The following is a 21844-nucleotide window of genomic DNA, read 5'->3' as shown; positions in this document are numbered from 1 at the left end:
GATTGTAAGTGACAACTTATCAAGAATTCACTTAATATATATTCATATATATATATATATATATATATATATATATATATATATATAATACAATTGGACACTTTGGTCAGTGTTGCTCAAGCAGTAGTGTGCCATAATCATAAGTGTCTGGATGCTGGTGATAACCACTTTGAGCACCTCTTGCAATTGCAGAAGTCAAACGTGACTTGTATTCATCTTTTGTTACTGGTATATATTGAGTATTACAATTTTAATACAGTTTTACTTTCCTAAAATGTGTATACATTTTTTTTTTTGGCACCCTCTGTGTATATACGAGGTCTGACAATTAGGTTCACGGACTCATCCTATAAAAAGTGCTACATACGTCATTGATGAATATCACTGTGGTCACCTTCAAAGTACTCCTCTGGGGCAGCTATTACTATATTACATAATGGAATAAAAATGGCTGAATCACTTATAAAATAAGTCTTTCTCCACAGATTATAAATCTCAGTGTTGATATACTAAATTCCTATTATAATTACAGTAATTGTTTTGATTACAGGTTTATGACTACATTATTCTGTTCAAGGGAACAGATTTAATAATTCGTGTGCAAGCCTCATTTATAAGCTTTTGTTTAAAAACCTAAACATCTGAAGATTGGGGGGAATGGTCAAATTATGAGTATGTCCTTACACTGATTTTAATGAAGGTACTACAAAACATGTTTCAAACAATATCTAATAAACTGGGCAAATGTTTATTCTATATGAAAAAGGGCACACATGAAAATACATATGGAAAATTATCCCAGCTTTGTAAGAGCTAGTTAAAAAGGCAATAAAAAATGTTAATATTTTGCTATGAGCTGTGGGAAATATTAGGTGGGCTTACACTTGATTATTTTTTTCATGTCAATTTTCTTAATTTTACACCATGCCCACGTTGTGCAATGAAGAAAAAGAAAAAATATATCCTCAATAAGTAAAGTCCAGAAACGACCAATCAGTAAAAATTACCTCGAGATTGGGTTAAGATGGCAGACTGAGCACTTGAGCATTACTCTCATCCTAACTCAAATCCCCTTAAATGACAGGAAAAGCAGGCTTCTGTATATAAAGAATAACTCCAGAAGGGCAGGGAGAAAAGGAAAGGAAGAATTCCTGGAAGATAGAAGGCAGATGGGGCAGGGGCGCTGAGCTGGGGGTGGGGAGCCTGGGGGCCCTGAACTGGAGAAGGCGACACTACGTAGTTAGAGTTGGGGGTTGTGAGCCAGGCTGCTCCTGATTTTGGAAAGGGGCGGAGCGGGGAGCCTAAGAGCACCTCCCAGGTTCAGGGCAGAGGTCGATGTGAGAGTTGGGGGAGAGGGGCGCACGGTGTCTGGCAGGAAGGGGAGGCCTCTCTCCTGGCAGGAAGCTGCTCTACGCAAAGAGGGAGGAGACTGCTGCGGCTGTACCGGCTGGTACGAGCCAAAGTGGCAGAGGGGCCTTCGTCGCGGGCAGGGAGGCAGAGGGTCCGCGAGCACAGTGCTGGAGACACAGCCGCTATCCTGTTCGCCTGCCCCGCTGCCATCCTAGGCTCCTCGCCCACGGATTCTCCCCTCTCACGTCTCGCAAGCTCCAGGCTCAGCGCCTGCGGACCGTCTTCTCCGCGCCCCCCTCCCAAGATGTCCGATTTGGGCGCATGAAGCCCGCAATACCCGGACTTGGGGAGTCTGTGCCACCTGGCATGGACAGTGTTGGACTCCGGGCGGGATGAATAGGGGGATGCCCCCTATTACTTTGACCCTAACCGCAACTCCCTCGCTCTTGCGTAGCTGGAACGAACTGGGAGGAAGGTTTCTGCAGGCACGCGCCAGGATGCCTTGATTGCCAGCTTTCTCGTGTAGCTTTCAGGAATAACTTAGGCGTGGGTGCACTGAGTGCACTAATTAGGAGACAAAGCTCACCGTGTCATGCATTGAATTTATTTTTTCTTAATTTCCTTTCTTGGCCTGCTTTGCTACTGTGCTCCTCCCAGGCATGAAGATCCCATTTGGAAATGCGACTGCAGGGCAGCGGTCCAGAACAGGCGCAAGACATGCCAGTGTGCCTATTACCATGATAAAGAGAAAGGCTGCACACAAGAAGCATAGGAGTCAACCCACCTCCCAACCTTGGAGGAATATTGTGGGCTGCAGAATTCGGCACGGATGGAAAGACGGAGATGAACCTCTAACAGAGTGGAAGGGAACCATCCTGGATCAGGTACCTGTAAATCCCTCTCTGTATCTTATCAAATATGATGGATTTGACTGTGTTTATGGATTGGAACTGCACAGAGATGAAAGAGTGTCATCACTTGAAGTCTTTCCTAATAGAGTTGCATCCTCTAGAATCAGTGATACACACTTAACAGAAATTATGATTGGCAAAGCAGTGGAACATATTTTTGAGACAGGGGAAGGTTCCAAAAATGAATGGAGGGGGATGGTCTTATCTCAGGCACCTGTCATGAAAACATGGTTTTACATTACCTATGAAAAAGATCCTGTATTATATATGTACCAGCTCTTAGATGATTATAAAGACAGTGACCTATGCATCCTTCCTGATTCCAATGACTCTCCTCCTGCAGAGAGGGAGCCAGGAGAAGTCGTAGACAACCTAGTAGGCAAACAGGTGGAATATGCCAAAGATGATGGCTCCAAGAGAGCTGGCATGGTCATTCATCAGGTAGAAGCAAAACCCTCTGTGTACTTCATAAAATTTAATGACAATTTCCATATCTATGTCTATGATTTGGTAAAAACATCTTAGAGGTCACCTTGAAATTTGCCGAATATGTGAGACTATTTGTAAAATCTATTCACACACAAAGTCTTGATTGCTTTTTCCAATTTGTAAGAACCATCTTCTCCCTTTCTGCACACTTGCCTGGTCAAAAAAAAAAGGAACTTCTACCTTGTCATTTTGCAAGAAACCTTTTGCCATTCTCTCCAACCTTTTTACTGGTTCCTTCCCACAGGAGAATGATTGATTTATCTAATTAGTGAGAAGGGTAAAATCTGACATCCATTGGCCCATACTTTTATCTTGGGTGGTGTTGATAGGTTAAACGTAGCTGAGCACCTGTTGCCTCATTCTTTTGGGCACTTGGACTCTCTGTACTCATTGAACTGGGAATCTTCCTGAGATATTCAGTATGACTGGCTGGGTAAGTGTCTTTGCGACTTCAACTGTTCCCCACAGATGGCTTCAAAGGTCTAATTTGGGGAAGAGTGGGAAGCCCATTTTGGTCTCCTGTCCAAGTTGCATTTTCAATTCTAACTGTACTGAAAGTAAGACTAACATTTTTCTCCCTTTCTGATTCTTATACCTATATTGCTCAACTTGTTTCAAAATCAAGAGGGTAATTACTTTTCATTGTCCTACATAAGCATAGGCTGAGAATCTTATGAAATCGATAAGAGGGCAAGCATTTGGGAACCAAACTCCAAGTGGAGAAATCAAGGTTGGTCATCAATGGCATTAGGGTCTCTGTTGTCTTCAGTATCTCTGGCTAGTACCTGAAAATATGGAGTGGGTTTTTTAAAATTATGTTTTCAGTTACAGTTAACATTCAGTATTATTTTATATTAATTTCAAGTGTACAGCATAGTGGTTATACATTTGCATAATTTATGCAGTGATCCCACGGATTAGTCTAGTACCCACCTGACATACATAGCTGTTGCAACATTATTGACTATGTTCTTTATGCTGTACTTTACATCCCCAGGAGTGGGTTTTAACAGACACAGGCTGTGCAGGCTGACTTTAGCATAAGTGGGCTTTGCCAGCCCAATCGAGCATTAAGCCAGGCTCTAGCTAGAGTTCTCAGTCACAGGGTAAAACCTGGGTTTAGCAAGGGTTGTCAGGCCTTTCCATGACCTCAAAATGAAAGGGCAAAAATCTGGAATCAGGCTGAGGTACAAGTTCTTTTTCTATACCAAGAGAGACTCAGAAATTTTAGTGAGATTTTAGATTTGGGTGTGTTTTTTGGGGGGACTTCCGAGTCCCAACAGATTAGGTGGGCAAGGCACTTGCTAGAATAAAGGCTGAAAGTAGGCTTTGCTTCCTTGTAGGAACTGGTGGGCCCATCTACTATGGTACCATAGCAGAACCATGGAACACATAGAGTAGAATCAGTGCTAGATGATCAATAGGCTTAATGTTTTAAGTGCTTTCTGCTGGCATTAACAGATGGAAATCTACTAGATGTTTGTTAATGTTTTGTTTTTCAGTTTTATCTTATTTGTTGGCTGGTCCTAAGATACTCATATGTGCAGATAAGAGTGAGCCCTATTGCAGCAGAAAAATAAGTAATGGAATGGATATTATACTGTGGGGGCAGAGCCCCAGAAAGTAGTTTCCAGGCTCTTAGCCTCACATAGACAGGTGCTGGCTCAGGTAGTAAATGGCCATCAACTGTGATTGGATGGCCATCAGCTGTGGCTAGTTGGCCGTCAGCTGTAACCAGTGAGCCATTGGCCACTAATATAACTGCTGTGGCTACGCTAGAAAAGAGAAAAGAATGGGGCTAGCAAGAAGATGGCGGCTGGGCTGGCAAGTGTGGATGGCGGTTTGCGGACAGTGTGGATCCAGCCTCCAGTGAGAGTATAGTGCCGCCAGAGAGAATATAGTGGTATGACTCCCCTACCTATGGCTCCGTGGGTGTTCCTTTTTGGCCTAACCATATCCTGCGTTCTTGTATGGGGAGCGGGAGCTGAGACCCCGCAGGCCGCCCTGCACGACAAATGGCGCTGTGAGCAGGGTCTCCCCCATGACATATACCTTCCATTATTGAAGGCATTCGTGAAGGTTAACCAAAGCCTAAGAAAGAATGGTTGAAAAACAAGGTTTTGGAGAGAAGCACCTGGCAAAACCCAATGGTTTCTCATTGGGTTGCTGTAGAGGCTCCATTAGCAGTAACAGACAGGCTTTGGAGTTCTGCAAATTTGGGGCTGGGACTTATGGCAGTACAATCAAACACTTGGGAAAGATTTCCCAAATTAGTTTAAGTTCACAGGTCATGGATTCCAGACTGCTTGCACAGACAGACTGGCATCCTGTTGAGGATGAAACCAAGAAATCATTCTTTTCTCCCATGTTTTCTCTGTCTACTTTTCTTCCTTTTGATACCACTAAGTCTCTGCTCAGATATTTGACTAACAACAGCAATGTAGGTTTGTATTACCCTAATTACTAAGTCCTAGGGACATAAATTTGCTTGGGATATATGTTCTAGTGGCTGGGAATTAGTGTGCTTTCCAATTTTTTGGATATGAGAATAATACTATAATAATCTTTTGTCCTATTAATACTGTGGACTCTTAAAAATGTATAACACGCAGTTGTGGCGTTAGATTAATTCAGCTCCTAAAGTCTGGGGAGAACTACACCCAGTCAAGAGGAACACAGCCCAGGCTGCAGCTGCTGAAGGAACTCCATATCTGTCCAGACATCTTCGTGAGATTTGTATGGCTAAAATGAGAAAACAAGAAATTAGGAAAGACAAAATGTTGGACTTTAATTCCTTTGGAGTTTAAAATAGAAATTTAACTTGCAGCATTCATTTCTCCCTTGGAGTTTAATAGTTGGTGTGGGTTTCATATAGTTCAATTTGAGGAATTTCCATTATGTTGTTGATATTGTAATTTTTTGAGTATTTTAACGTGCTATCTTTGGGGATCATTGTGTAATCTTTGTAAGTTGTGTCATATAGTGTGTCTGGACACAGTTGTAAATTGGGGATAAAATAGTGAGTGAATTTTCAGCCTGGGGTATAACGTAGCCTTGGAATTAATTTAATTTCTGTTCTATTCTAACTTATTTCAGAGCCTTCTAGGGTCAAAAACAGAACTGTTCACCAGTCTTCCATAGGTGAAAGCAGGACATTCCTAAGATACTACTGGTCTCCCATGAAGGGGACATCCAAGTCCTCTTTGTTAACCATGGTTTGGGGTGTTGACCACTATAGCTTAAAAGAACAAAAATTGCCAAGGGTATGATGGGATCTATCTTCTGCCTCTCTCCATGTTCCTGACTGAAGAAAAAAAAAATAAAGGATTTCACCTCTCAAAAATATTTGGAAGGAAACCTCTTCCCATCTCCACTTGCCACTCATTCAGTCTTCCATATGGGAAGAGGAATAAATAACTTGGTAAAATTGAGAAAGGGTTATTATGGATAAGCAGCCTAGCCCCCCCCCTTGACTCTCGAGCTCATTCCTCACAGCAAAATATGGGAAAGACTTCAGTCCTTCACTATATGGCTGGGTAAACGTCCACTTTAGACTTGTGATAGAAGTACATTTCAAGCTCAGGTCTAAACCACGTTATCCAGTCCAGATCTATCAGCAATAAAGCTGGTATCTGTTTTTATTCTTTTTAAAATTTTAATATGTAAATTGTTTTTGGAAAAAAACACATACCTCTGGTAAAAATAAAACAGTACTAGAGGGTATACAGTAAAACGTAGGTCTCATTTCCTCCTTCCCACCCTGACCTCAGTCCCTTTGTCCCACTTTCCAAAAGTAACCACTGGTACCAGTTACTATGTATTCTTGCAGAGATAATCCATGTATTTACAAGCATAATTTGTATGTGTGTTTATCAGGGTTTTATATATATATATAAACAGCATACTATACATGCTGTTCTGAGTTTTGCTTTTTCACTTAACAATATATTAAAGCTGATATTTAATCCTACTTTGATTCCTGTATATATTTTCAGTTGTTTTAGAATCTGGAAAGGAAGGAGGTGTGACTAATTCAAACCTTCAAACCTGAACATAGTTTAATGAAAACTTACATGTCCTTGCAAATCCACTTATTCTGCCAGGCAAATTTTTCTGACGAGTAGAATGTGAAATGTATGTGAATGTGATCAATTTTGTAGAAGGAACTCTTTGAAAGAGGCAAGTATATTTTTAATGAGGTAAGTTAAAGTGAGATCAACTATAAATTGAAGCTGTGGGAAAAATTAAGGTAATATAATCAGTAACCCCAAAATGAAATCATCAGGTTTTTTTATTTATTCTAACTTCCACTCATATCTACTGTCATATGTAAATTTATGATGATAGTTTTCATTTGCCTTTTCTAACAGAATGTTTTCCTGCATGTAACAGTGTGGGGACAGAGCCCCAGAAAGCAGTTTCCAGGCTCTCGGCCTCACATAGAAAGGTGCTGGCTGAGGTAGTAAATGGCCATCAAGTGTGATTGGATAGCTATCAGCTGTGGCTAGTTGGCCGTCAGATGTAACCTGTGAGCCATTGGCCACTAATATAACTGCTGTGGCTACGCTAACAGGAAAATGGGGGCTAGCAAGAAGATGGTGGCTGAGCTAACAAGAGCGGATTGCCAAGAGGCGGATGCTGCCAGAGAGAATATAGTGATATGACTCCCCTACTTATGGCTCCATGGGTGTTCCTTTTTGGCCTCACCATATCCTGCGTTCTCTTGTGGGGAGCGGGAGCAGAGACCCCGCCAGATGCCCTGCATGACACATGGTGTAGTCGGCAGGATACCCTGCATGACAAATAGCGCAGCGAGCAGGATATGGTGCCGGCCAAAGCTCTCCAAAAGGCGGTGGAGCAGTTTGTGTGTATGAACACTCAGTCTCTGGAAAACCAGGAGGAGCAGCTGCCGGAGAGCTGGACCCCCATGGAGGGGTGGGAGGACGTGGACGGTTCTCCCACCAGCACAGGAAAAGCCATACAGCTGCTGGAGAGATGGAGCCCTGTGGAGAGGTGGAAAGATGTGGACGGTTCCCCAACCAGCACAGGCCGGAGAAAGCAAAGGTCATTGCGGCCCTGTGGGCTGGGAAGTTCCTGCTCAGGCAGCTGGGATGCGGGACTTGTCCCAGGAGGAAAGGCTTGCTGAGTCCTCCATGGGAAATGAGGGTGAGGTCAAGGTTGTCCCTCACTCCCAGGACAGCCCTGGTGAATGACTATGGACTATGGGGAATTGCCTTCCATCCCTAATTTAATGGACAGCTTGACTGTTTGTTTGGGAACATACCACCATGTAGTGGAACTGGGGGATATTTGCTTTTGTGTCTTGACTGGCCACCATTGAGAATATGTAAGCACCTTGATTGTGAGTTGCTGTTGTTCCAGCAGGGTACCCTGAGCGGCCCAGAGAGAGTGGCAGTGCCCTTAGAGCCCTGGCTGAGTCCAGGAAGTCTGGCTGTGCCCTGAGATGCCCTGGCTGTGCCCAGGAAGTCGGGCTGTTCCCAGAGAGAGTGGCAGTGCCCTGAGAAACCCTGGCTGTGTCCGGGAAGACTAGTGGTACCCTAAGAAGCCCAGGAAGTCTGGCTGTGCCCAGAAGTACTGGTGGTGCCCTGAGAAACCCTGGCTGTGCCCAGAGAGCCTAGCTGTGCCCAGGATATTGCATTCACCTCAGGCTCCTCGCACAGGGCCCCTCGTGGAAGACGCTTATTGCGTAGATTGTGAGGCGAGAGCCTGTAAGGGTGGAGTGTGGGGACAGAGCCCCAGAAAGCAGTTTCCAGGCTCTCGGCCTCACATAGAAAGGTGCTGGCTGAAGTAGTAAATGGCCATCAAGTGTGATTGGATAGCTATCAGCTGTGGCTAGTTGGCCGTCAGCTGTAACCAGTGAGCCATTGGCCACTAATATAACTGCTGTGGCTACGCTAGCAGGAAAATGGGGGCTAGCAAGAAGATGGTGGCTGAGCTAAGAAGAGCGGATTGCAGAGAGATGGATGCTGCCAGAGAGAGTATAGTGATATGACTCCCCTACTTATGGCTCCGTGGGTGTTCCTTTTTGGCCTCACCATATCCTGTGTTCTCTTGTGGGGAGCAGGAGCAGAGACCCCACCGGCCGCCCCGCATGACAAACAGGAAACAAGTTTAAATAAGTTTTAAGCAGTTTTAGACAAGTTTAAGCAGTTACCAAGCATCATTGATTCATGTAACTAAAACAATCCAGAGGTTAGATGGGCTTCCAGCACAGTTTGATTGAGGCTCAGGCTCACTGTGTGATTCTTTAGAATTTTCCCTCCTCTGTATATCAATTTCTTTCTTTTTTTTTTTTTTTTTTAAATTAAATTTATTGGGGTGACAATTGTTAGTAAAATTACATAGATTTCAGGTGTACAATTCTGTATTACATCATCTATAAATCCCATTGTGTGTTCACCACCCAGAGTCAGTTCTCCTTCCATCACCATATATTCGATCCCCCTTACCCTCATCTCCCACCCCCCACCCCCCGCCCCCGTTACCCTCTGGCAACCACTAACACAAATGAGAAACAGAAACTCATAGACACAGACAATAGTTTAGTGTATATCAATTTCATTCTTAGTTTTCCTTTCCTCCTGGTAGCAAAATTGGACCAGGAGTTCCAGGCTACCACAGTTCCAGTCTAAACAAAGACAAATAATATATGTCCTGTGATGTGTTCTGAACTGGCTTAGGTCATATATCTGGACCTATCACTGAAGTCTCTTGGATGAAATGCACTGGTTGGCTTAGCCAGGGCATGTGTTCCATCCCTGAACCCTAGGATATATCTCCCTAGAAGCAAATGGATTATTGGTAAAAATCAACGGCATGAGGAGTGAAGGCCATGAACCAATCACAAATGTCTAGTATAGCTTCTTCCTTTGGGTAACAAGCATCCATGGACACCTTTCTTCCCACATATCCACTTTCAAAAATGACTATACCTACTTGTATTGAATTTATGTCTTCAAAGGGGAAAACCCTAAAGTCCTATCCAGTTACTGTATTTAACATTAAGATCTCTAGTTGACATGCAGCTATCTTCAGATCCATCATCCTAGCAGTCTCATCGCCTGTAGTTAAATTATAAACTACCCTTCACCCCAACATATCCAATATATAATTGTGCAGAAATAACCAGGAGAAGACTACCATTTTAAAAAGGGAGGAAGTAGAAAACATACAATAGTTTCTGGTTCAAAGAATATATTATAAGCTCTTAAACAAGGACTCAGCCCTGGCTGTAGAGTGAGTCCTCTAGTCAGCCAGCCTCTTTTTGTTCTCTAGAAGGATTTCCCTTGGAGATATACCTTGGGCGAATACACTATATGGGGGATGAAGAGCTTTACCAGGTACCTCATCTTATGCCATTTCTTGTGCCTGGGAGTTGTTCTGGAGTTAAACAATCAGTGTTTATTGTTGGCTAGAATTGTACATTCTTTAATATAGTACCATGTTTCCCTGAAAATAAGACCTAACTGGAAAATAAGCCCTAGCATGATTTTTTAGGATGATATCCCTTGAACATAAGCCTTAATGCATCTTTTGGAGCAAAAGTTAATATAAGACCCGGTCTTATTTTGGGAGAAACACGGTAGTTATCAAATATTAGAATCACCTGGAGGACTTGTTAAACTACATATTGCTGAGGCCCATCAGTGGAGATTCTGATTCAGTAGATCTAGGGTGGGATCCGAGGACTTATATTTCTAACAAGTTCTCACAGGAGACTGATACTACTGGTCCTGGGACCCCACATTGAGAGTCACTGACTTGTAGGTGGAAATTGTGTGAGGCCAGAGTAATTGTTTCCTTAACTTACTTGATAATAAATTTATATATGCTAAAATATAAATTCATGAGCATCATTTTAGATTTAATGAATCAAAATATCTTGGCAGGCGAATGGACCTGAAAAACCTCTACCAGACATCCCATGTGACTCTTATCATCATCAATACTGATTGGAAAACACTGGTCTAGGAAATTAAGCCATTTTTGACAATATGGATGGATCTTGAAAGTGTTATACTAAGTGAAATAAGTCAGGTGGAAAAGGACAAAAAGTATGTTTTCACTCATGTGGAATAAAAAGCAAACTAACAAAAAATAAGAAAGCAACCTAAAACTCATAGCTACTGACAACAGAAAGGTGGTTACCAGAGGGTAAGGGGTAAGGGAGGGTGAATTGGATAAAAAGGATAAACTATATGGTAAAAGAAGGAAACTAGACTTTGAGTGGTGAGCATGTAATGGAGTATACAGGTATCAAATTATAATGTACACCTGAAAATTATATAATGTTATTAACCAATGTTACTTCTAAATTTAATTTAAAAATACATGTGAAGAAATAATGTTACTCAAGTTCACATAAGGAGCACAAGTACTGTGTTTGGCAGAATAATTCCTCCCTTACGTATCTATGTCCTAATCCCCAAACCCTGTGATTATGGTACCTTAGATGGTAAAGGGGACTTTGCAGATGTGATTAAGTTAACTCTCTTGAAATGGGGAGACTGTCCTGGATTATCTAGATAGGCCCAGTGTAATCACAAGGCAGGAAGATCAGTCAGAAAAGGAGATTTGATGATCGAAGCAGAGAGACAGAGACAGAGAGAGAGAAAGAGAGAGAGAGAGGGAGGGAGGGAGGGAGGGGGAGAGAGAGAGAGAGAGAGAGAGAGAGAGAGAGAGAGAGAGAGAGAGAGAGAGAGAGAAGCAAGGTTGGGACAGTTGAAGTTGTTACATTGCTGGCTTTGAAGATAGAGGCCTCAAGCCAAGGAATGCAGGTGGCTTCTAAAATCCAGAAAAGGCAAGGAACTAGATTATCCCCTAGAGCCATCAGAAAAAATGTAGCCCTGTTGATTTACTTTAGACTTCTAACCTTAGAACTACGAGAGAATGTGTGTGTGTGTGTGTGTGTGTGTGTGTGTGTGTGTGTGTGTTTCTCATTAAACTTTGTTTTAATGGGTCTCAAAATTCTGTGACAGATTTTTGGTCAAGTTGTTTCCATTAAAAAGTACTTATTTTAAAAGCTAATAACTTAAAAACTGCCCCCCCACACACACACAAAATAGTCCACAAAACATTATCCTTTTCTTCTAAAGGTTTTATGATGCATTGTAATTATTGACCAGTCTTTTACTATTCAACTTAAATGGCCAATTGAGACAAACAGTTCTGAGACCATTCTTCCACAGCTGATTAAGACTGGGGTGACAGGTATTGGGGATAATACTCATTTAGCCTTCTGAACTTTCTGGGCAGACTTGGTGACCTTGCCAGCTCCAGCTGCCTTCTTGTCTACTGCTTTGATGACACCCACAGCAACTGTCTGCCTCATCTCATGAACAGCAAAATGGCCCAGAGGAGGGTAGTCAGAGAAGCTCTCAACACACATGGGCTTAACAGGAACCATGTCAACAATGGCAGCATCACCAAAGTTAAAAAACTTCAGGCATCTTCCAGTTTATTCCCTAAATGATGATCAATCTTCTTCAGCTCAGCAAATTTATAAGCAATGTGAGCTGTGGTACAGTCAAGCACAGGTGCATGTCTGTCATTGATTTGGCCTGGATGGCTCAGGATAATCACGTCAGCTGTGAAGCCAGCTGCTTCCATTGGTGGGTAATTTTTGCTGTTACCAGCCACATTGCCATGATGAACATCTTTGACACATTCTTGACATTGAAGCCTACATTGTCCCCAGGAAGAGCTTCAGTCAAAGCTTTATGGTGCATTTCAACAGACTTTACTTTAGTTGTAACATTAACTGGAGCAAAGATGACCAACCACCATGCCGGGTTTGAGAACACCAGTCTCCACTTGGCCCATAGGGACAGTACCAATACAACCAATTTTTTAGACATCCTGGAGGGGCAGACACAAAGGTTTGTCAGTTGGATGAGTTGGTGGCAAGATGCAATCCAGAGCTTCAAGCAGCGTGGTTCCACTGGCATTGCCATTTTTATGGGTGACTTTCCATCCTTGAACCAAGACATGTTAGCACTTGGCTCCAGCATATTATCACCATTCCAACCAGAAATTGGCACAAATGCTACTGTGTCAGGGTTGTAGCCAATTTCCTTAATGTAGGTGCTGATTTCCTTAATGGTTTCCTCATATATCTTCTGGCTGTAAGGCGGCTCAGTGCAATCCATTTTGTTAACGCCAACAATTAGTTGTGAGTAACAAAAAGGGCATGCTCATCAGTCTGCCCATTCTTGGAGATACCTTCAAATTCACCAACACCAGCAGCAACAATCAGGATGGCACAGTCAGCCTGAGATAGGCCTCTAGTCATTTTTTTAATAAAGTCTCTGTGTCCCAGGGCATCAATGATGGTCACATAATTTCTATAGGGAGATATAAATGGTGATACTATGCTCATGTTCAGCTTTCAGTTTATCCAAAATCCAGGCATAATTGAAGGAGCTCTTTCCCATCTCAGCAGCCTCCTTCTCAATTTTTTTTTTTTTATGGTTCTTTTGTCGATCCCACCACATTTGTAGATCTGATGACCAGTAGTGGTAGACCTGCCAGACACGTGTCCAATGACAACAATGTTGATGTGTGTCTTTTTCCTTTCCCGTTTTGAATTATATTTAGCCATAGTTTTCACTACACCTGTGTTCTGGCAGCAAACACATTGTGAAAAAGGTGTGCGTGTGTGTGTGTGTGTGTGTGTGGTGTGTGTGTGTTTAGGAAGTAATGTTAAAGAACATGAAAAAAATGTAGCCTACAAAGGAACTCCCATTAGGCAATTAATGGATCACTCAGCTAAAATTCTACAGTCCAGGAAAGGGTAGAATCACATAATGAAAATGTTGAAAGACAAAATTGCCAGGCAAGGATATTTTATCCATCAGATATGAGGAGAAATAAAGACTTTCCCAGACAATCAAAAGATGAGGGAGTTTACCATGACTGTACTTGCTTTGCACGAAATGCAGAAAGGAGTTTTCTTAGCTGAAATGAAAAGACACAAATCAGCAACATGATAACATGAAGGTATACAACACATTAGTCAAAGTGAAAAATACAGACTTACAAAACTAACTCCATACTAGGATGGTGTGTTAAAAATTCAACTATAGTATAATCATAAAAAACAAGAGTACTGAAAATAATTATGGTTACTATAAATTGTTAACAAACACACAACACAAAGTAGGAAATTGTAATATCAATAATGTAAAGGGAAGACTAAAAGGGTGGGTGGAGTTTTTATAAGTAATTGAAGATAAGTTGCTATCACACTAAAATGGACTATTTTATCTACAAGATGTTTTACATATGCCCCAATGAATTTTTTAAAGCAGTTAATAAGATGGAATTATTAAGCCCTTACATATGAATGCTAAATCTAAATGTAAATGGATTGAATTCAATCAAAAGGTACAGAGTAGATAGATGTTAAAAAAAACAAGACCTCACTACATGCTGCCTACAAATGACTCACCCCAATAGTAAAGACACACATAAAGTCAAAGTGAAGAGATGAAAAAAGGTATTCCATGCAAGTGAAAACCAACAAAAAGTGGGGATAGCTATATTTATATCAGACAAAATAGACTTTAAGCCAAAATGGTGAGACAAATAAGATCATTATATAATAATCATAATTATATATAAGATCATTATATAATTATAATATAAGATCATTATATAACAAATTTTATATTATATTAATAATATAAACATTAATAATTATATATAAGATCATTATATAACAAATATAATAAAAGGAGCAAGAAGATAAAACAATTATTAATATATACACCAAACATTTGGAGTACCTAAATATCGCAAGCAAATTGTACCGGTTATTAATGGAGAAATATATAACAATATAATAATAGTAGAGGACTTCAATACCCCACTTTCAACACTAGATACATTATCCAGTCACAATATCAACAAACGAACATTAGAATTCGACCATAATTTAGCTCAAATGGACTTAAGACATACGGAAAATGTTTCATCCAACTGCAGCAGAATCCACATTCTCAAGTGCACATGGAACATTTTCCAGGGTAGATCATATGATAGGACAAAAAACGAGTCTTAGCAAATTTAAGGAGACTGAGATTATACTATCTTTTCTGAACACAATGATATGAAACAAAAATCAACAAGGGGAAAGCTGGAAAATCTACAAATATGCAGAAACTAAACACTTTTGAACAACCAACAGGTCAAAGAAGAAATCAAAAAGAAAATAAAAATTACCTTAAAACAAATAAAAATGGAAACACAACATACTAAAACCTATGGGATGCTGCAAAAGTAGTTCTGAGAGCAAAGGTTATAGCAATAAATGCATTAAGAAATTAGATCTCAAATAAACAACATCATTTTACACCTTAATGAAGTAGAAAAATAGAAACAAATTAAGCCCAAAGTTAGCAGAAGGGAAGACATACTACAGATCAAAATAAATGAACTAGAAACCAAAAAAAATAGTAAAAAAAAATCAAGGAAACTAAGAGCTGGTTTTAGGGGAAAAAATGGCACATCTTTATCAAGACTAAGAAAAAACTAAGACAAAAAGAGAGGATCAAATATACAAAATCAGAAATGAAAGAGAAGTTACAATTGACACTAAAGAAATACATATGATCATAAGAGACTACTGTGAACAATTATATGCCAATAAATTAGATAACTTAGGAGAAATGGATGATTTCATAGAATCATATGACCTACAAAGACTGAACCAAGAAGAAATAGAAAGTCTGAACAGATCAATAATGACTTAAGGCATTTGAATCAGTAATTAAAAATCTCTCAACACAGAAAACCCCAGGACCAGATGGCTTCACTGGCGAATTCTACCAAACTTTTAAAGAACTAACATCTGTCCTCTCAAACTTTTCCAAAAAAACTGAAAAGGAGGAAACAATTTCACACTCAATCTGAGGACAACATTACTCTGATATCAAAGCCAGATAAAAAAATTACAAGAAAAAAATCTATAGACCAATATCCCTGGTGAACATACAGGCAAAAATTATCAGCAAAATATTAGCAAACTGAATTTAGGAACTCATTAAAAGGATTATGAACCATGACCAAGTGGGATTTATCCCTGGGATGCAAGGATGGCTCAGCATATGCAAATAAATAAATGTGATACACCACACCAAGAGACAAATGATAAAATTCATATGATGGTCTAAATAGATGCACAAAAAGCATTTGAGAAAATATAACATCCCTTCATGTTAAAGACTTTAACAAATCAGATATAGAAGGAACATATCTCAAAATAACAAAGGCCATATACAATAAACCCACAGCTTACATTATATTCAATGGAAAAAAACTGAAATCTTTCTAATATGTGGAGGAACAATACCAGGATGCCCACTCTCGCCACTCTTGTTCAACATAGTAATGGAACTTCCGCCAGAGCAATCAGGCAAGACAAAGAAATAAATGCAATTCAAGCCAGAAAGGAAGAAGTGAAATTGGTTTCATTTGTGGATGATATAATCTTATAAATTAAAAGTACCAAAGACTAAAAAAAAAAAAAAACTGTTAGAACTAAGAAACGAACTCAGTAAAGTTGAAGGATATCAAATCAATACACAGAAATCAGTTCTATTTCTATACATTAACAAAATATCTCAACAAGAATTAAAGAAAACTATGCTATTCACAATAGCATCTAAAACAATAACATACCTAGGAAGTGAAAGATTTGTATGAGAAAAACTAAAAGGCATTGTTGAAAGAAATTCAAGAACAGAAGACAAATAGAAGGACATACGCTAATTATGGATTAGAGGAGTTAATATTGTTAAAATATCCGTGCTCCCGGAAGCCATCTACAGATTCAACACAATCCCTATAAAAATTCCAATGGAACTTTGTACAGAAATAGAAAAACAATCCTAAAATTTTTATGGAATCAAAAAGGGCCCCAAATAGGAAAAGCAAACATGAAAATGAAGAAAACTGGAGGCACACACTATCTGATTTCAAACTATTTTACAATGCTATAGTAATTAAAATACTGGAATGAAAATAGCCCAATTGAACAGAATAGAGAGCCCATATTTTAAAACCTGCATATACAGTCAACGAATATTTTATAAGGGAGCCAAGCCCATGGGGAAAGGATAGTCTGTTAAGCAAATGGTGCAGGGAAAACTGGATAACCACATGCAGAACAATGAAATTAGACCCCTATCACACACCAGTCACAAAAATTAACTTGAAATGGATCAAATATTTAACACAAGACCCAATACAGTAAAACTCCTAGAAGAAAACATAAGGAAGTAGCACCTTGATATTGGTCTTGGCAATGATTTTTTTGGTTATGACAACAAAAGCACAAGAAACAAAAGAAAAAAATCAAGCGGCAAAACATCAAACTTAAAAGCATCTGCACTCTACAAGTAGCAAAATGAAAAGACAACCCATGGAATTGGAGAAAATACCTGCAAAAAAATGTATTGGATAAAGGGTTAATATCCAAAACTTATAAAGTTCTCATGCAACCCAGTAACAAAAATGTGATTAGTTACAGTCAAGATAGTGGAGTAGGTAAACATTGTGCCTACGTTCTCTCACAACCACATACATTAAAATTAAAACTAAACTACAAAAAAACCATCATTGAAAATCGCCTGAAATCTTGCTGAACCAAAGCCCTACAACTAAGGACATACAGAAGAAACCACCTCGAGACTGATAGGAGGGGCAGAGACATGGAACAGGCTGGTCCCACATCCACTGTCACAATTAAAAATTGGGAGGGGTACCCCCTGGAGAAGTGAGGGGTCCCAGCCCCTGCCCAGCCCAGGTTCCAGTGCTGGGGAAAGAAGTCCTCATAATTTCTGGTTGTGAAAACCAGTGGAGATTGTGGCTGAGTGAGACGAGGGTGATTGTAGTCCCAGGTACTACTCTTAAAGGAACTGTGCAGGAATTACTCACCGACTCCATCACTGGCTCTGAACTCCAGTGCTGGGGCAGCAGCTGGAGTGGCGACAGGGACATAAGGGGAAGAATGGAGTTGTCTGGCTTTAGGATGAGGACTGGAAGAGCAGCTTTCTCCAAGACAGAGAGCTGGTGGAAGCCATTGTTTCTTTATTGAGCCCTCCCCCTTCCCAGCATGCAGATACAGGTAGTTGCCTTATCTGAGTCTCCATCAAGCTGGTTCATACTGTTTGTTTACCACGCCCTGCTGATTCTGAGATCCCACCCCAACCAACTTTTGGGCACACCCAAGCCATTTCCTGTGGCTTTTTTGTACGAACCATTTGCCTTGGCTTATGAGCAGAATTTCCTAGGGTCTCTCAAAGGTTCACGGAACCCAAACAAGCAGCATCTGGCTTTAGCATGTCCCATGCCTCTGGCTGAGCAACCCTTAGCCTGGCACTAGTGGCAGTTGGCCTTGGTTCACATTTGGCCTCTTGATGCAGTTCCAAGCACAGCACAGGATTGCCTTGTGGTTCCTCTCAGGTGACCCTGGGTGAGGCATTGGCTATGGCTGAACTTGACCTGCAGCGGGTTCCCTCCCAGGTGACCCTAGAGCTGGTGCACCAAGTGGCCAGCTTCAAAAGAAGCTGGAGCATCAGCCAGCTGCCTTCAAGGACAACAGACCCAGCAGGTGGATTGGGCAGGCACCAGAGTCCTGCTGAGGCAAATCCTGCTCTGTAGGGCCAGCCCCTGCATGACAACTCCTGCACTGTAGTCACAAAAAGTCTTCACAACCAATGAGCCTGAGGATACCTTCCATAGGCTTGCAAATAGCATCCAAAGCTCAACTATAAAGGGAGAGTATACACAACCCACACAAGGGACACACATGCCGTGCACTGCTCACATGACCAAGAAGACTGTGCCACTGAGCCCCACAGCACACCTACTACATAACACCACTCTACTAAGACAGGAAGACATAGTAGCCCTAACTAATGCACAGAAACAAACACAGGGAGACAGCCAAAGTGAGGAGACAGAAAAACATGTTGCAAATAAAAGAACAAAACAGAGCTCCAGAAAAAAGAACTAAACAAAATGGAGACAAGGAATACACCAGGCGCAGATTTCCAAATACTGGTTATAAACATGCTCAGTGATCTCAGGGAGAACTTCAACAAAGAGATAGGAAACATAAAAATCAAGATAGAAAACACACAAAAAGAACCAGTCAGAAATAAAGAATACAATAAAGGAAATGAAGAATACATTGCAGGGAATCAACAGTAGATTAGATGAAGCAGAGGATCAAGTCAGTGATTTAAAAAATAATGTATCAGAAAATATCCAATCAAAATAGCCAAAAGAAAAAAGAATTTTTAAAAATGAGAGTTTAAGGGGTCTCTGGGACAACATCAAGCATACTAACATCCAAAAAAAAATGAAGAGAGTTTAAGGGGCCTCTGGGACAATATCAAGCATACCAACATTCACATTATAGGGGTATCAGAAGGAGAAGAGAGAGAGCAAGAAATTGAAGACCTACTTGAAGAAATAATGATGGGAACGTTCCCTAACCCAGTGAAGGAAATGCATATATACTCTCTGGGAGTGCAGAGAGTCCCAAACAAGATGAATCCAAACAGCCCCACACCAAGACACATCATAATTAAAATGGCAAAGTTTAAAGAAAAAAAAGGGACTACTAAAAGCAGCAAGACAAAACAACTAGTTACTTACAAGGGAGTTCTCATAATTCTATCAAATGATTACTCAACAAAAACTTTGCAGGCCGGAAGTGAATGGCATGAAATATTCAAAGTGATGAAAAACAAGGGTCTACAACTGATACTACTCTACACAGTGAGGTTATCATTTTAAATTTAAGGAGAGATGAAGAGCTTCTCTGACAAGAAAAAGCTAAAGGAATTCATTACCACCAAACCAGTATTACAAGAAATGTTAAAAGGACTCCTTTAAGCAGATGAAAGAAGAAAACAAACAAATGAAGATCAAAAATACCAATAACAAAATGTCAATGACTATGTACCTATCAATAATCACTTTAAAGGTAAATGGATTAAATGTTCCAATCTAAAGACATAGGGTAGCTGAATGGATAAGAAAAAAAAGACCCATACACATGCTGCTTACAAGAGTCTCATCTCAGATTGAAAGACACACATAGACTAAAAGTAAAGGGATGGAAAAAATATTTCACGCAAGTGGAAACGAGAAGAAAGCTGGGGTTTCAATACTTAGATTAGAGAAAACAGACTTTAAAACAAAAACAATAATAAGGGATAAAGAAGGATATTACATAATAATAAAGGGATCAATATATGGCGTCTGGCAATTAAGTTTGTGAACTTGTTGAAACGCTGTTGCTAACCTTTTTTGGTGTCAGAGAAGTTATTCATTATATATTTGTACCAGCTGGATGAACAGTTAACCAAGTTTACTATTTGGAAATGCTGAAAAGGCTGCATGAAAAAGGTAGATGACCTGAACTTTTCACCAGCAGTTTATGGCTCTTGCATCACAACAATGCACCAGCTCACACAGCACTGTCTGTGAGGGAGTTTTTAGCTAGTAAACAAATACCTGTATTGGAACACCTTCCCTATTCACCTGATCTGGCCCCCAATGACTTCTTTCTTTACCTGAAGATAAAGGAAATATTGAAAGGAAAACATTTTGATGTCATTCAGGACATCAAGGGTAATACGATGACAGCTCTGATGGCCATTCCAGAAAAAGAGTTCCAAAATTGCTTTGAAGGGTGGACTTGGTGCTGGCATTGGTGCATAGCTTCCCAAGGGGAGTACTTTGAAGGTGACCATAGTGATATTCAGCAATGAGGTATGTACCACTTTTTCTGAGTTCACAAACATAATTGTCAGACCTCATTTATAGAGAACTCCAAAAATTCCACCAAAAAACCCTATTAGAATTGATAAATGAATTTATTGAAGTAGCAGGATACAAAATTATTATTCAGAAATCAGTTGTATTTTATACACCAATGACGAACTATCAGAAAGAGAAATTAAGAAAAAAATCCCATTTACAATTGCATCAAAAAATAATACTTAAAAATAAATTTAACCACGGAAGTAAAAGATCTATACTCTAGAAAATTATAAGACATTAAAGAGAGAAATGAAAGAATACACAAATAAATTGAAACATGTACCATGCTCATGGATAGGAAGAATTAATATAGTTAAAATGTTTATACTACCCACAGCAATCTACAGATTCAATGCAATCTCTATGAAAATACCAATGGCATATTTTCACAGAACTAAAACAAATAATACTAAAATTTATGTGGAACCATAAAAAAACTGATATAGCCACGGCAATCCTGAGAAAGAAGAACAAAGCTGGAGGTATCACGCTACCTGATGTTAAATTATACTGCAAGGCCATAGTAATAAAAACAGCATGGTATTGGCATAAAAACAGACACATAAATCAATAGAAGAGAATAGAGAGACCAGAAATAAATCCATGCCTTTATGGTAATTTAATTTATGATTAAGGAAGCAAGAATTTACATTGGGGTAAGACAGTGTATTCAATAAATGATGCTGGGAAAACTGGACAGTTACATACAAAAAATGAAACTGGACCACCTTCTTACACCATATACAAGAATAAACTCAAAATGGATTAAAGACTTAAATGTAGGACCTGAAACCATAAAATTCCTAGAAGAAAATATAGGAAGTTAACTCTCAGACATTACCCTTAGTAATATTTTTACTGATATATCTCCTCAAGCAAGGGAAATAAAAGAAAGAATAAACAAATGGGACTACATGAAACAGCAAAGGAAAGCATCAACGAAATGAAAAGACTTCTTACTGAATGGGAGAAGATATTTGCTAATGATACATCTGGTAAGGGGTTAATATTCAAATTTTATTAAAAAACAAAACAAAACAAAACAAAAAAAACCTCATACAACTCAACACACAAAAAACCCTAAACAACCCAATTAAAAAATGGGCAGAGGTCCTGAACAGACATTTCTCCAAAGAGGATATACCAATGACTAATGGACTTTTGAAAAGATGCTCAAGATCACTAATCATCAGAGAAATGTAAATGGAAACCACAATGAGAGACCGCCTCACTCT

The 21844-nt window shown here is 39.9% G+C and overlaps 1 protein-coding gene and 1 pseudogene across 1 annotated transcript; one reads left to right on the top strand and one right to left on the bottom strand.

Moving 5' to 3' along the window:
* Positions 1 to 1294: 1294 nt before the first annotated feature.
* On the top strand, positions 1295 to 9061 carry SPIN3 (spindlin family member 3). The gene has a single exon (XM_088794950.1). The coding sequence runs from the start codon at positions 2010 to 2012 to the stop codon at positions 2784 to 2786; it is 777 nt and encodes a 258-aa protein (XP_088651076.1). The 5' UTR covers positions 1295 to 2009; the 3' UTR covers positions 2787 to 9061.
* A 2797-nt stretch (positions 9062 to 11858) lies between these two features.
* Positions 11859 to 20920, bottom strand: LOC148754615 (elongation factor 1-alpha 1 pseudogene; annotated as a pseudogene).
* Between the last annotated feature and the right edge of the window lie 924 nt (positions 20921 to 21844).

This window comes from Rhinolophus sinicus, chromosome 18 (assembly GCF_057876585.1).
Source record: "Rhinolophus sinicus isolate RSI-liver-muscle chromosome 18, RSI-T2T, whole genome shotgun sequence".
Lineage (NCBI taxonomy): Eukaryota > Metazoa > Chordata > Mammalia > Chiroptera > Rhinolophidae > Rhinolophus > Rhinolophus sinicus.
Note: the sequence above shows the minus strand (reverse complement) of the source record. Positions and strands in the feature narration are given on the sequence as shown.